Consider the following 16,012-nt stretch of genomic DNA (forward strand, 5'->3'; position numbering starts at 1 on the left):
TCCAGCTGAGGCTTTGCAAATGTGAATGCAACAGGAGGGGTTACTTCACAACACATTGGGGGTGAGAATTTGGTTTCTATGTCCTCATGTAGGGTTTGCCTTTTCCCTAACAATTCATCGTTCAAGTTCAGTTTGGCATGTCTACATCTCCAAGATACTTTTCTAAATTACTTTTTAGTGAGTTGTTCACTGCTGTTTATGTGATTGCATCTGTCAGGTTATAGAGTATGTTGTATTTCTGGCCTTGCTGGATTGCATTTTAGTATTTCAGGTAGTTTTGGCTTCTCTTTGTTGATCCTTCCAAAAAGGGCTCCCTTGTCCCCTCTTTTCTGCAGTGTCTCTGTGTTTCCTGTTAGCAATTAAGCTTCACCACAACTCCATACTCTGATTTAAATACTTTACAGTGGATGCACCTCTCATTCTGAATAGTGTCTCTGTAGGTAGCTGGGGAACTGGAGTGTTTTCAGAATAGCAGTGGCTCTGGCAGAGCTGGGAGGTTTTTGTTTCAGAGTTGCAGGCCTCCAGGCACACACAAGTTCATAACTAGTCTATGCAATTATTTATTAGGTTTGGTATGTAACTGTTACAAAGAGGTTGAAGGAGGTAGGGCAGCTGGCAGAGAACAAATGAGAAGGTTGTTGCTCCTTTATTTGCTTGGCCCTTACCAACCACAGCTTGAAGCAGAACAGAGAAATAAATTACATTTGGAAGATTGATAATGATAGCTATGCATTAACTGCCTAAAGGAAACAAAACCAAATTAGAACTGCTAAAAAATGCAGATAAACTCTTGATATATATACACACACATAATCACTGCAGCCCAATAAAATTGTACATGCTGTCTTCATCCAGGGTTAAAACTGCTTGGTGGATTAGGGTTTTTCTTGTTGTTAATTAACATTCATCATCGTGGTGGAAAGCAGATTAACAGAGTTGAGAGTGGAAAACAACAATTTCAGATGTTGGTGAGATCTTACATAGACATATGGAAGATGAAAACCTCTGAAAAATGATTCTGTGTGGCCACTACTTGGAGCAGACTCTGCTATTGGAAGGGGAAAAGGGAAGCAAATTATAGTGAGTCTGGTAACCTAAAGTTACAGCTCTTGCATTCACTGTGAGCATGATTGCCTTAGAAAAGGATGCATATTAACCAGGATAATCATATAATATTAGGAGCAGTTCAGTTTATACTGGGAAAATAATTTCTGCTAAATAGCAATGAAGAGATTTTGGAGAACCTCTATTCAGTGTTAGATGGCACAACCACACCTCTTAGTAATGCACTGGTGTTGCTGACCACTGTGAAGGGCAGAGTCTCCATTTACTCCATTTATACCAAAGACAGAAAAAAATTGCACTAGTAACAACAAGGCAGAGCTTAAAAAGCTTAGTCAATGCTTTCTCAACAGATTTGGTGAGCTGTTTTTTCTTAAATTGGATTCACTGCTGAAAAGACAAACTAAACATAAAGTGCTTTGATAAATATCCAGAGATGCAAAGTTGCAAAATTGTGTAAGTGGAACACATGAGTGGAATCGTTCTGCAGACCTCTCTTATTTGTCCTCAGTATAAGAACTGAAGTAGTAAAAACTTAAAAATCACAAAATCGTGGTGAATTCTGAAAGAACATTTTTTGAAGGAAAATAAAGGAAGATATTTCTTTTTCAGTTCACCTTCTACTCAAAAAACATTTAAGTCACTCATTTTCTCTGGGCTTTTGTCTGCTTATGATGCAGTACAAATTCATCAGTGTGCAATTTTACTAATGATAAGCTAGTTTGCATCTTCATTTAGCAGTTGATTTGATTTTATCAACACTGCTCAGAGGTACTGATAAAATACTATCTTCCCTCAGATTAATTATTTCTTCTCTGTCCTTGAGTCATCTCACAGGAGATTTATGGGACATGGGGATCCTCTAAGAACTATTATTATTCACAGTAACCAGTGTTTCAACTGTGTAGATGAATGATATAAAGAAAGAGATGATTTCCTTAGTTCCAGCTTCTATTCTCACAGACAGGGAAAAATTGCTACATAAATTCTCCCTGGCAACTCCCTGAACTGCTTGCTCTTCATCCAATTTGTCAATTATTTTGGAAGAACCAGTGTACAGAGATCCCTGCTAACAGCTAAAAATAGTCTGGATGCAGAAAGGCTTCAAAGCATAATGCCTGAAATCACAGAGTCATATTTTACCAGTAAGGACATCCCTGACTTTTTCTTTGTGCTTGCTGGTGGTTTTTGAACTGATAGCACTCATTCTAGTTGATCTGGTGTCATTAGAAATTTGATCTGTTGATTTATTGAGAGTTGATTATTAGTTGTGGATTATGATACAAGTTTATTGGTTTTGCTCTCTTGTTCATGTTTTACCTAAGAAAGGAAAGATTGCTGCAAACTGTCCTTAGTCTTAGGGCTTAAAAAAAATGTTCCTCTTTTGTTACTTGTTTTTCTCTGCCATGTTCCAAGAGTATTACAAGGGTGCTTCAGCACACTCCTTGGTGTTCCTGGTATGAAGTCCCTTCAATGTCTTAGTTCTGACATCTGTCTGGAAACTATACCATCCGTTGGAATTTTTGCTGGGTTGTTTTATATTAGACTTGGAATAATTTTTTCCCTAAGCATTGTTACAACAATGAATGAAAACTTCTCTTCTGCTTCTTGCTACTCACTGAGTGATTTTTCTTCATTGTACAAATGACTGCTACAAATCTGAAAACAATAGTACTGTCTCCACAGGAAGCTTGAAATCAATACCATCTGAACCTTAGAATTATTTTTTCTAAGTTAGCACCCCAGGTATTTTACAGGACTTTAGTTTTTCCTTGACCATTCTCAAGGGATTTTTTTCCCCTTCTCCTACCATTTTGTTTGGTTTTTTTAAATCATGTAGGGGTGCAAATGAGTAACTTTAAATTCAAGTTTATCTCAGAAAGTGAATTATATGTAGCTATAATTTGAGTGAGAAAATGGATATGGAACTGCTTCACAGTACTTTTAATGACCTATTTATTTCAGTAAGTACTTCAGAATAAATATTCACAGGAAAGTGATTCAGAACTGATTTTGAAACATGCACTGTCTGGTGCAGAAGATCTCTCTTTTCTTTCAAACCAAAAAGCATTAATGATTTTTTTAATATTCTACTAGCCACATGCAGAATTTTTGTAGGTGTTTAGTGATTTATAGCGCTTCTGATTTTGGGTTGACATCTGTAAACATGGTATGGTTCTCTAAGGAAGAGAGAGCAGAGCCCTCTGAAGTTACCTGGCCATTGAAAGTCCTGAACAAAGCTTCTTGTCCATGTAAGCAAATACATGGGTCCTCTTGAGGCTTTGACACAAGCTGACACTTGACATCCCCATTTGCAAGATTGAATTTTCTCTGTGCAAGAATTTGTTGGGTATGAGCTTACAGGTGAAATTCGAGCACCCTGAACTATGTAGATGCCCAACATTAGGGAGAAAATCCAACAGTAGTTGTGTTGTTTTCCTGAAGCTTGTAAACACTCAGCAGTGAGGCTATGTTGGGATGGCCAAGAAAGCTTGAAGCAAGATGGGGTCAAAACCAGGGAAGGTGAAATAGTTACCAATTCTAGTTACTAGTTACTAGTAAGTGTTAGTTAGTTAGCTAGTTACCGGCTAGTTTGAATGAATGCATCTCTCTCATCTCTCAGTGTGTTGGATTAGGTGTGTGAATCTACCACATCATAAAACTATAAATAAGAATAGTTATTGTGAAGTAGCTTGCAAAAAGTAAGTTCTTCCTCTTGCTTACCCCATGGTAAGTTGCCTTTATGTTTTTGTTCTTGGAGTGTTTCTCATTACAATTTGAACTGATTTCCAGCATGGTAAAAATGAATAGTGTTCATTTTCTAATGCCTACACACTACTGCAGTGAGTTGTCTCTTGTCAGAGCAGTTTACTGAGTGAAGTAAAGCTTGATTTAATGAAAGAAAATGCACTAGCCAGCAGCTGTTATTTATGATTTTATTCATAATGGTGTGCTACTTCCATCAAGACACCCCTTTGTTTGTCTCATGCTATACTGCTTCACAGTAGTACATTTCCTGAATGCATAAACACAGAGGTAATTCAGAAAAGAGACTGTAACTTACAAAGGCCCCTAGGACATTTTTCTCTTTAACATGACTAGAGTGTATATTTAAATGAAAAGGTAAATGTATCTGTCTCATATCTGTCTCTCCACTGTACACTAAGTCATCTTCAAGACAAATTGATGAAAGAAGAGGAATAACTGTACTTGGCAGATTTAAATTATTCTGCTGCAGAAAGCTCTGGGACTGCACTGAAAGGGGCAAAGGATAACCAGGAAAGGCAAGAAGCCTCTCTACAGAGGTAGAGGGTGTGTGGGGATCTCATTGGATCCCATTTACCTCCAATGCTTTATGTAAGGGGGATGATACCTTTTAACTTATATAGAAGAGAGTGATTTAAAAGCAGTTTCTGCCATGCCAGTCTTGCAGGATTTCTCATCTTTCACCTATTGTATTTTTCTCTTGTCATCCCCTGCATCCTCTTACCACCCTGTGAAATACCTCCCTGCAGTTAGTGAGGCAGCTGAACCGAGTAGCAAGGAGACTTTTCCTCTAAAAGACCATCTCCTGGCACTTTGCCTCTGTCAGCATGAGTCTGCTTTTTGTGCCGGTGGGTGGGTGGGTGGTGAAACAATTTCTTCTGAGCAGTTTCTTGATTATTTTCATAGTGCTTTTGCAAATGTCTGTGGTGAGTGTCCTTCTTTCTGGGATTTACCTGCATGAATTTTTACTGTACTGAGTTACTTTGGCCCCTCTCCAGCTCAGTGTTAAGCAAGCTTTGCAACCCACACAGAATTGCTTTGAAGCTAATTTAAGAGGCTTAAAGAAGATTGATGAGGATTCCCCTCTGAAGAAAGGAAACTTCAGATCCTGTAGATTTGCTCTGTAGTGGTAACAGTTCTCTGTTATTTTTCCTGACTTCTGACTCATGTTCTATATAAGAATACAAAAACTGGTGTTTAGTAAGAGCTGCTCTTACGTGTGGCCATGGGCTGGCTGCCAGAGCTGCCCATGGGGCCACTGCAGATCTCACACTTGGGTCCATGCCACTGCTGCAATAAATGGGGAGTTTTGCTTGTGATGTACAATGATCTTTAACCCCAGATTGGTGTCTGTTTTGTAAGATCAGAGGTGATGAGGGATGGAATCAGCTATGGACAGATGGTGGGGAAGGCAGCACATGATTCTGCTTGAATCAGTGAATTTTCTGCCCTGGCATCTCAAGAGAGGATTTCTCCCTGCCTGCCAGCACTGCCTGTTCAGACTTGCTTGTGTGAGGGCAGGGTCTTTGTGACTTGCCCTCCTGAAGCACCCAGTGTTAGGACTTGTCAGGGAGAGATGTTGCTTTGTGGCATTGTTGTGGCACTGTTATCTCTGTACCTAAACATAGGTTTGAAAACTTTGATGCCACCATCTGTGAAGGAAGACTTCCTCTAGGGACTATTCCTTTAAGTTTATTGTTCTAATCACCTTTCAAAGATACTGGTGTGGGATTTTTAAAACAGTGAACATTTAACAAAGCATTTGTGACATTTGGCAAAATGTGAGCAATGTTATATGATTTACTATGAATTCCTTATACTTTTCTTCCCCAAGTCTCAAAACAGAAATGTCGGTGTGTGATGAGAAACCTTTACTTAACAAGGGGAATACTTTATGTGAAACTTGATGTTTGAAACTCAGTCCCAAGTAGTCATTCCCTGTAGCCCCTGTGCAGGGGTTGCTGGGACTGATCAATGTGTTTTGCCTCCCCAGTGCTGTCTGTAACTTTGTGGTGGCTGCAGCAGTGTGTGAGGGCAGCTGTTCTTACCTAGAAGTAGAAAAAATTGCTAAATCTCACAAAACTGTTAAATCCTGTGTTTGTTTCAAATGAAAAGGAATTATCTCAGAAAAACTGTATAGGACTTATTGGAAAAAAATATTTTAAAGGCATTGTTGTGGCATTAATCAACCTAAATTACTGAACATGAATTTTTAATAAGGAGCATTCCAGCTTGATTTATATGCTATTTTAGTTGCTTTTTGTAAAATTTTTTGGCATTTCACACAATGGATGTCAGTTAATGACAAGTGTGATTCTTACCTGTTCTTAATCAAGCACACACAGACATGGAGACAATTGCTCTTTCTGGTATGTAATACCTAATCTTGAAAGAGAAGTTGGGAGAGATATTATTTAAATAACTACTGGCTTCCTATGAATAATTAGCCTGCTGTGACTTAGGGGGTGTTTTCAAGTCTCAGAAATTAAAGTTTCTACTTGTGTATAAAATTCATGTTTTATCTACAGGACATAGCTCTTTCTTGACAAGACAAATTAATCACTTTTTAACTGGATTTTAATCCTTTGCCATTATGAGCAAGTCAGGCAAATGACAAAAGATTTGTGAACATTCAGATACTGTTCACAGTTCAAAAAATATATACATTAGACCCAAATGGACAATAGTATTTTGGATTTGTGTTTTACAGCTGCATTTCAAAATGTGTGTTGAATCTTACCTTAGAGGGTGAATTTTAAATGTGTGAAGGTTTGGGGTTGGTTTTTGTGTTGAAGGATTTTAGGTTTTGTAAAAGCAAGATGAATTCAGGTGCACTTTTCTTACCCAAACAATTATAATTACATACATCTTTTAATCTCTCCATTATATAAACACATAAAATAGTTCTGAAAGGAAGAAAATGTAAAACTAAATACTGAGAAGTTGCTGCGGTTTTTAATTTTTAAAAATTGAAGTTTCTATTCAATGTCAGTAATTTTAGGTATTTTTAGTTATGTGGCACAATGTGAGTATGCAGCGGATTAGTTTTATTTATTTATTGGGGTGATTGTGTCAATTTCTTTAATATTCTAAGGTACTGATTTCATATTTACAAGGGAAGTGCATATTGGATGATTGCCAAAATTGTTTTTACTTCTGTGTGTATCAGTGTCTGGCTATGTAATCTCTGTAGATAAATGAAAGAAAAACTTCATCTGCAGCATCTGTTTCTCAGACCTTTTGGTTTTCTAAAATACTTTGTTTTGCCTCCTGGTGACTTGAGATGGAGAGGATGCTTCTTGTCATTGCAGAGGCAGAGGTGGATAAATACAGAGCCTTTCTGAATTCAGGTCTGTGTCTACAATGCCTGATGGTAGTTCCCCTCTTCCCTAAGTGAAGATTCACCTAATATAAATACTGCACATTTAAAGCAGATGATAATTAGGAGGACAAAGACCTTCCCTGGAATGAATGTATTGAACTTTTTTATCCTGCTTAACCCCTAAGTAAATTTACAAGCCAGAGGGCAAAGCTATTAACTGCATTGGCTTGTAAAACTTACTCTGTAAACTGTCTTTGACTAAACATCCATTGACTTTTCCTGGTCTAAATTGCTTTCAAATGCTAAGTTTAAAAATCAAAAGAAAGTAACACACCACTCTATAAATACATATGTATCACTAAAGAAGAATTATTAAGATTGGGCTCTATTTTGCTTATATAGCTTAATTTTAATTAACTTGTAGCAATGAGTAGCTGTGCAAACAGTGTTGCTTTCTCCTTCCCTCACAATAAGTAGACTAGAAGCTATAAATGCATACTTCAGGCTCTGCCATCTGAATTTGAAGGTGTTTCTGGCAGTGAGACCCCACTGCCATGTGGCACAGGGACATAAATGTGAGGCTGATAGTTACAACTATCCCAGGGCTGCTCACTGCTCCAGCCCTGTGCTCCTAGAATAGCACCAAGGGCTGCACGCAGCAGGAGTGCCCTGTCAACCACACAGCATTGCTCTTGCATTCCTAAAGGCTGAAGGTGCTTATTTTTAGCATGTCCCTCTTTGAATGGATAGTTTCAGCATTCATAATAATATTTCTGAAGTGTTTTTCTCCATCCTTTTCCCTTCAAATAATTTTCATAACTTGTCCTCTTCTTATAAATGCTGACATTAGTGACATAAGACCTTATTGGAAATTATATGAACAATGAGGAATATAATGTGACTGGCACAAGTGGATCTCTCCTGTCTGTGATAACGCAGGAAAAGGTAGTACCCTTTTATGTGCATTTAACACTGTAAAAGCTGACAGCTTCTAAAGTTAGGCATGAAACACCATCTTGGGAAATCCTTTTTAGGGCTTGCCCTTTGCAGTTTACCTTAATCTTTGAGATAGAAGCACATCCCTTTATTGGTTACATGAGTAAACCATTGGACTTGCTTCAGAGATAACAGCTAATTTAAAGGCGAGATTGAATCAGTTGTTGAAAATACTCTATTTGGAGAAGCTTAAATGGCTTCACCATATCTTAGTGTCTCACTGAATTGATTTCTGTCCCCCCTCTCTTGTGTTCTTGGAGGGAGAGGTAATAATTATTTTAGCAAAGATAGTACTGAAAACCCTTAAATTGCAAATTTAAGCAATGCCATGCAGCTTGACATGCATCTTTTTTTTTCTGTTGAGATTTTATTTAATGGTATGTTATTTTATCTTAACTGATGACAATAAAAGCCCTACAGAAGTCAGTTTTCAGGGAGCTGTTATATAAAAGATAAAGTTCTCATTCAGAAACCAGCAGTAAAGTTAGTGGCATACTTTAATCATCAGGGCAGGACTGGCCAACTGCACTAAGTTCCTGGAAATATAGAAAGGCTGGTTCTTGCTTCCTGATAATTTCCAGCAACAGCTGGAGTTGACAGATGATGTGTTAGGGAAGAGTCTCTGGAAATCCTCATCATCAGCCTCAGTAGTTCTCCTGTTCATCAGTTATTTTATTTGTTTATAGTGTTCAAGTAACTATTTAAAGTAAAAATCCATTATACTCTACCGTTCTGACAAGCACTTTGTCAGTTGAGATACAGTTATGGCAGTTGGAAACTGATTTTATCTGTGTAGGAACACCCTTAGGCTTTTAGTTTTGTTTTGTTGGACTTTTTTCATCCACTGTGGGTGCTGTGAAATTCTGAATTTTTATCTGTAATATGTCTAGAGGTTTTGGTAAAGCCTTTGGAGGTAGATGTGATTTCATTTGCAATTTCTCACATTTCCTTAGCAATGATTAAACTAAAATTAAATGTGATTACCTTTGTTTTCAGCCATGTGGATTTACATGTTTCACATTACAGGCAATGCTCAGAATAAATGCATTGCATAGGTTCATATTACTGATGAGGTTCATGTGCTGTAAAAATAGAACCTGTTCATCATGTGCTTTACAAATCACTGTAGGACTATTTCCTTTAAAAGCAGAGATTGTAAACATGCAACTAAATTATAAGAATGTGTCATTCTTCATTTACTACATTTTTGTTCTAATTAGAGTTGAAGCTGTAATGATGTTAAAGCAAGGTAGTGAAAAGGAATCAGCCAGAATTTTAGGACAAGCAATAAACTGCATTCACAGCCACGTGTTTTTCTTGATTGGCAAAATATAACACAGTGGATCCCAAATTAGAGTATGCAGGCAGAGACATGCATCAAAACAAGAAGATGTGGGGACTGTGTTAAACAATTACAGTCTATGTTTGTGTACATGGAGTTCAGCTTTCAGCCTCACACAGTGTTGTGGCAGCAATAGAAAGATGTATGGAAGCATGTGCTATGTGGAGACTTTGTGGTTTGGGAGCTGGTTTCCTTTCAGGAAGAAAGCCAGTGAGCAGTTCAGTTGTCTTCTTTGATGGACTGGGGATTCTGCAAGGTTGGGTCTCCTGGTTCTAGTTGCCTAGTAATGTCCAAAAATGCACCAAAGTACTACAAAAGTTTCTGTCATGGCTTGTGTTACCAGCCTGATAAGGTTGGTGTCCCTGAGACAACCTTAAAGACTGGACAATGCTTAGTCCACCTTTGCTGGATACAGACTTGCTTTAGTGAAATTATCTGTGCAGGAAATCTGGTTTTAGTTCTGTTTGTTCTCTGTGCCAGCTCAGTCTTTGCTCCTTTCACATGTGACGGACCATGCAGCCCTTGTGTTTTGACAGTCTTCCCTTGAAGAGAACTGTATTCTTTTTGTAACATTTTCTTAAACCCTCTTGTGCGTAGAACTGAAGGATAAGATGCCTAAAGGTGATACCATCATACCCTTGGTATTGTCTCATTTTGATACATTTTCCAGAGCTGCTAAGCAACCAAGCAGGTGGTGCCCAGCACTGAACCTGACTTGGCAAGTGGTGCAAGTTGCCCAGGTTTTACCCTCAGACCCCATAGAAATGGTCACCTCTGATTCTTGTTAACAGCACTTGTGGAGTTACAGCACTAAGAGCATTTTGTATTTCTTTTTCTCTTGTCTTAGGTTTTCTACCCTAGCAAAGATGGCACTAAGATCCCAATGTTTATTATTCACAAGAAAGGAATTAAATTAGATGGTTCTCACCCTGCCTTCTTGTATGGATATGGAGGCTTCAACATATCAATTACACCAAGCTACAGGTAAGCAGGGTGATTCACACTTTCTTCTGAAGTATCTGGTATTAGCAGCTGTCACCATGAATCTGACAGGATGCATTTCAGGTTCCTGAGAAGCAAGATGAGGGCCATAAGGGCTGCCCAGGCATCATTTGTCTGCTTTGTTAGTTCTGAATTAGAGGGTTTTACCCAGGCTCACAGAGGAAATTATGTCAGAGCAGAGAAGTGCTCTGCTCTCCTGAGGTTTACAGCAGTCACCCTGCCCTTAGGATTACACCTTAACCTCTTCTTGCTCTATCACTGAGTTCCACAGAAAAACATGGACAAATATATAAAGGAAATATTTGGGGCCATTGCTGAATTAATACCATAGGAAATTTTCTTTATTCCAAGTGAAACAATTACATATGTCTAAATATTATGCAAAATCAAGTGTTTGACTAACTTAATGTAAATAATTAAAATTTGGCTGCATTTTCATATTATACTTTTGAGATTACATTGGAAACAAAATCCTTCTGTGGCCCATATGATCAGGAAAGAGGATTGTGTCTTGAGACACGAATGATACTGTCCTCACAAATGCAAAGCAACTCATTGTAAACCAAAAATGCTGTGTTCAGATCAGGCTTTGTAGCTCTCAAAAGCCATAAGCTTTATTGCATAGATGATCTCTTTAAAGAAAAGGCTTATTTCTTAAGCAAGGCAATTTGAATAGACTTGCCAAGAGGCAGTGCTTGAATACTTAAGAAATGCTCCTAGGTGAGGCAGAGGAAAGCAGAAGTGGAAAGGGCTGAATAGAGAACAGCTTTTCAGGAAGCAGAAGAGCAGCTCACTACCGAAAAATAATCTATTATAAAACAATCCTATTAAGTTTAGGTGCTACCAGTCTTGCTTTAGAGTTAGCACATTTCAAGAAATCCTTTATAGTGCTTGCCTTTCTTATTTGCTGTGATTGTATTTCTGAATAGCATTTACAGTTTCTTGTCCTTTTTAGCAAATACCCTGTCTAACAATGGATCTCCCATCTTGTACTCTTGATTATTTGTAAGCTTTTTATCTGCCTCATAAAGCTACACTTCTAATTTCTTGTGGTTCTTGAGAGACACAATTATATAACTAGCATAGTTTCAAAATTCTTTTTTACTTAGGTTTAACCACTGATTTATTACAGTTGATCGTAGATGTGAGAACTGTTATAAAACTTACCATGTTTTCATTTTTAAAGAATGTAAAATGAATATTACATATCTATTGATTTAAGGTAAAATATCACATACTGGAGAGCTGGTTGCTGGCAGAAGGAGAAGGTATTTCACAGTCCTTACTTCCACCTCCCATCCATTGGCCCTGGTGCTTGCTGGAGCCTTTGCTAAGCTGATTTACCTCACAAGAATGACAGAAAACTATCCCAGCAAAACAGAGTGGGTGGGTTTCTGCCATTTTGGCAAGCTAAAAATTGATTCTCGTAGGAGTCCAGCAAACAGCAGCAAAAGGGTGCAGCTGACATTTAGAAGAGAGGAAGATGGGAGGTAGTGACCTGTATTTTCCTGAACCCTGTGAAACCTTCATTATACAGTTCATAAATTAAGAATATGAATCTGTAGCAGTCCCTTAAAAGCAAATGCACAGAAAACTATCTGTGACCTCCAGATCAAAATATATTGTCCCACTGCCAATGTAAATAAAACATGATTGGCCACACCTCCCTCCTTACTCTCTTCCTGTAATATCAAGATATGATTTCTCAGCTTTCTCTTTCTAAAAGAAAAAAAAAAAAAGAAAAGCCAAAGGCTTCAAATACATGTTTATGACTAATAACCTGAGAGTGGAGTACTTGGTGAGGGAATGTGTTCCAAAAGTAGGGAGGCAAAATCAGGGAAAGGAAATTCTGGCAGGGAATTTATGTCAGAAAGGCAGGATGTCCAGTTCACCCTTTACCTGGCAGATTCCACTAATGTTTTACTCCATCTCTGTTACTACATTCTGCAGTACTCCACAAGGAGTTCCCAAATCCAAGTGCTATTCTATCCACAGCCCAACACCATGATTTGGTGGTGGGGTTTTTTGTTGTTTTTTTTTGGTTTTGTGGGGTTTGTTTTTGTTTTTTTTTTTGTTGTTTTTTTGGGTTTTTTTTGGGGGGGGGTGGGTTTTTTTGGTTTTTTTTGGTTGATTGGTTGGTTTGGTGGGTTTTTTTTTTTGGTTGGTTGGTTTTTGTTTTATTTTATGACCACAGGCTTGAGTGCTAGAAAGCAGCCACAGGATGGCCAAGGCTGAGGCTACATCACTCACCTGATTCTGAGCTGAGATGTAGCCATGGAAATGTAACCAGCAAGAATCAGCTTACCTTTAAGAAAAACAAACAAAACTGGCTAAAGACTCCTAAGCTTTTTTACTTAAAACTTTCCACAAAGCATTCCATCATCTCCTTTCCAGTGGTTCAGTTCTGTCCTGTATGTCTTCCAGGCTGTACAGTATTTTCTTACTGGTATTTCACACCCATTAGCATGAGCCAGCTCTCTGGTTTGGGGAACTTATTTCTGTTTAATTCACAAACTGATGTTCCTTTTCACATCAAAAATAAAAAAAATATTTTTCACTGAAAGCAATAGAAACAAACCAACAGGTTACAGGATCCAGAAACAACTGCAGGAATGATAGGCCAAAGTCATTAAGTTAGTTACATTAGTGGTTTATTTTTGAATGCAAGCATGCATTTTTCATATGGCTTTTCTGGACTGGGGAGCTTCATTTGGTGGCATTTTGAAATGGTGCTTGCTAGAGCACTGTCATTAATTATACAGCCCACAGAGGAAGTGCAAGTGAAGGCTGATGGAGCTGATACCAGTGGCTTGGCAGAGCTGCTGGGGAAATGGCATCACAAACCCACCACTGATGCCTCAGATTTGGCTAACTGCACTGTAGGAACCAACATGTTTCCCTTCAGTGTTGTGTGTGTGCCTGCGTGGGTACAGGAGAAGCAATTTCTAAGTCATCCTGGAATACAGCTGGTGGTGCAGCAGACTGTGAAATTGCTTGTCACTGCCAGGATGTTCCCAGCCTTTAAGCAAAGAGGTGGTGCAGGGAAGAGAAACTGTGAGCCTGGAGAAAGGTCAGCCCTCAGTGCAGAGTGGAGGATTACTCCTTTTGCTTGTTCTGTTACTGCTCTCTTCAGCTCCACAAAAGCTTAAAAAGCAACCAAGTCCAGCGGCTCAGGACTTCTTCCCCATCACCTGTGCACTAGCCTGCATCTTTCTGTCAGCTCCAATACCTCACAGCAGATCAGCAATTCTGTGGAGGTGTTCTTGGTCTGTGAAGCACTGCTCCTCACATTGTTCTCTACTGTAAAACACAATATCTGATTTATTTATTCTTGTTTTATGCTCTTTAAGAGCGATTAGAGGATCTGGAAGGAGCCCTCCATGGTGGGAACTACCTTCTGATCCCTCCACTGACTTCATCTTGACCCTGTTGCCCTTTCCTTTACCCTGCTTCCAGGAGAGAAGGAAGAGCAGGGATAATGAGCAAAAGGCTTCAGAGATTGTTGGGAAGGGCAGGGAGCCAGACTTTGCTTTGCAGAATGAGGCATTTCATAGCCATGCAGGTTGACTGGGCAGTTTGCTGTGACTCAGACACCAAGCTGACTTGAAATCAAATCTGGAAGCAAGAATCCACCCAGAAAAACACAGCAGGCAGTAATAGGGTTGTGTGTGAAACTTGAGCTTTGTGCTGATTACTTGGAATTTTCATTTTTTAAACAAGTAATGAGTTTGGACTCTATATTTGTAAAACCTGGTTCCTGAACTTAAAGGTCAAGAGAAAAACTTTGAGCAAGTTTGTTACAAATACTCAAAATATTGGTCAAGTTAAGGTCCTGACTCACCATGATCCTTCAGATGGGCACAGTTGCTTTCAGCAGATGGAAGAGGATGGATTCTGTTGTGGAATATCTGATTTTTTGAAGTCTTCTCATGCAGTATGTTTGTGAAGCAAGCTCTTATCTTACCTCTAATTGTTACTTGCTACTTCTGGTTATTAGGGAATCAAATAACTTTGGACCAAGAGGTCCAAAGTTTGAGGTAGACAGGGAAAAGAAGTGCAGAATATTTTGGGAGGTTTTGTTACTCTACATACCAAAAATTAAGAAGCCACAGTCTGATGAGGCAGCCTCCTGTCAGGTTACTCCACATTAGCTGTGCAGCAACCTGCTGAAATTAAAGAGTCCTGGAGTTTGACAGAGTAATACTGTCTGACCTTTGCACAATGTGCTTCTAGAATATCAGTCTTGCATCTGATCAGCATGTCACAGCAGTCTAAGGAAAATGCAATTCACAGTGATGGTCTTAAGAATTCATTTTACAAAAGCTGAGATAATTCATGGCTCCTGAGCCATCTGATGTGCTGGATAACCCGCCTAGGTGGAGGCTTTTCCTTTGATGGTTATGCAAATGCAGAAATGTCTTACCAGTTATCCTTGTGCTTTCCTTTCCATTTCCTTACTCCTTGATATATACTCTCAAGAACATGTGCCAGTACACAGGTAATTGCTCTGGGAGGTGTGAAAACTTCACCTGTTGTGATACTACACATCCACAGGAGACACACTGTAAGAGTGCCATTTTTCAAACCATTTCTGATAACAGCAGTGGGACTTAAAGGTAAAAAGACACAGCCCTTGCCCTTGTGGTTGAACAAATTTATTTTCTGCAGACAGTGGTTTCTGGGTGAGCAAAGAATTCAAGTAAATAAGAAATTTAAACCTACTAGAGGGGAAAAAAAAGACTTTTTGAGGTTAAATGTTAATATTTTACTTGTCTCCTTTGCATATGTGTGGTTGGCCTTCTGCAGCTTCGGCTATGTTAAGCTACTGCCTCAACAGATCAACAATTAACATTTTTAAATTGTTAAATATAATTTGATTACTTCAGTCCATTAAAAAAAAAGATAGTAATACATCTGATACTTTTGCAACTTGACATTTTAAAAAAAATATGCTATTTTCGCTTTCAGACAGTTTCAGGAGATAGTAGGGGAGGCAGAACCTGTAATTTTTTGTTTATACTATTTGTTTTGTATTTAGCAATGTAAGAAGAAAATGAATAAGAATGGGATTGGCCAGCTGCTGACTTGACTGCTGACCATGGCACAAAAGAATGGTAGATACAGAATGTTTCCTTGCAAACACAATATTGCAAAGGTCCAAAAGAAGTAAATTAAGCAGAAGTTAGGTTGAAAATTCATGCTCATAAAAAAAAAACCAAGTGCTGATCTTAAGTCTTAATTCTTGGATTTCTTCCTTTGGGCTAAATCTTCCTTTCCTCTCTGTAGAAGTGGAGGTCCCATGATGGAGGAACAATTCAGAAGGCTATGGAGGTGCAGTGGTACTGCATAACTCTAGTCTGCAGACTAGACTGGGCTAGACTGCAGGCTTTGAAGATAATTTTTGTAAATGGTGACACATTCTGAGTGGTCATCTACTAGGCCAAACCACTGGCCCCTCTCCTCTGGAGAGCAGAACTGAGGGAGGAGGAACAGACCAGCACTGTTCCTTCCTCTCCTAAAGC

At 38.7% G+C, this 16,012-nt stretch overlaps 1 protein-coding gene across 1 annotated transcript in view; it reads left to right on the top strand.

Moving 5' to 3' along the window:
• PREP (prolyl endopeptidase) overlaps positions 1 to 16,012 on the top strand; it is an 85,347-nt gene that overhangs the window by 58,882 nt on the left and 10,453 nt on the right. Inside the window, exon 11 of the mRNA XM_058021255.1 lies at positions 10,336 to 10,472. Within this exon, the coding sequence (XP_057877238.1) occupies positions 10,336 to 10,472 (137 nt within the window). The remainder of the gene's footprint in view (positions 1 to 10,335; positions 10,473 to 16,012) is intronic.

This window comes from Melospiza georgiana, chromosome 3, assembly GCF_028018845.1.
Source record: "Melospiza georgiana isolate bMelGeo1 chromosome 3, bMelGeo1.pri, whole genome shotgun sequence".
Classification (NCBI taxonomy): domain Eukaryota; kingdom Metazoa; phylum Chordata; class Aves; order Passeriformes; family Passerellidae; genus Melospiza; species Melospiza georgiana.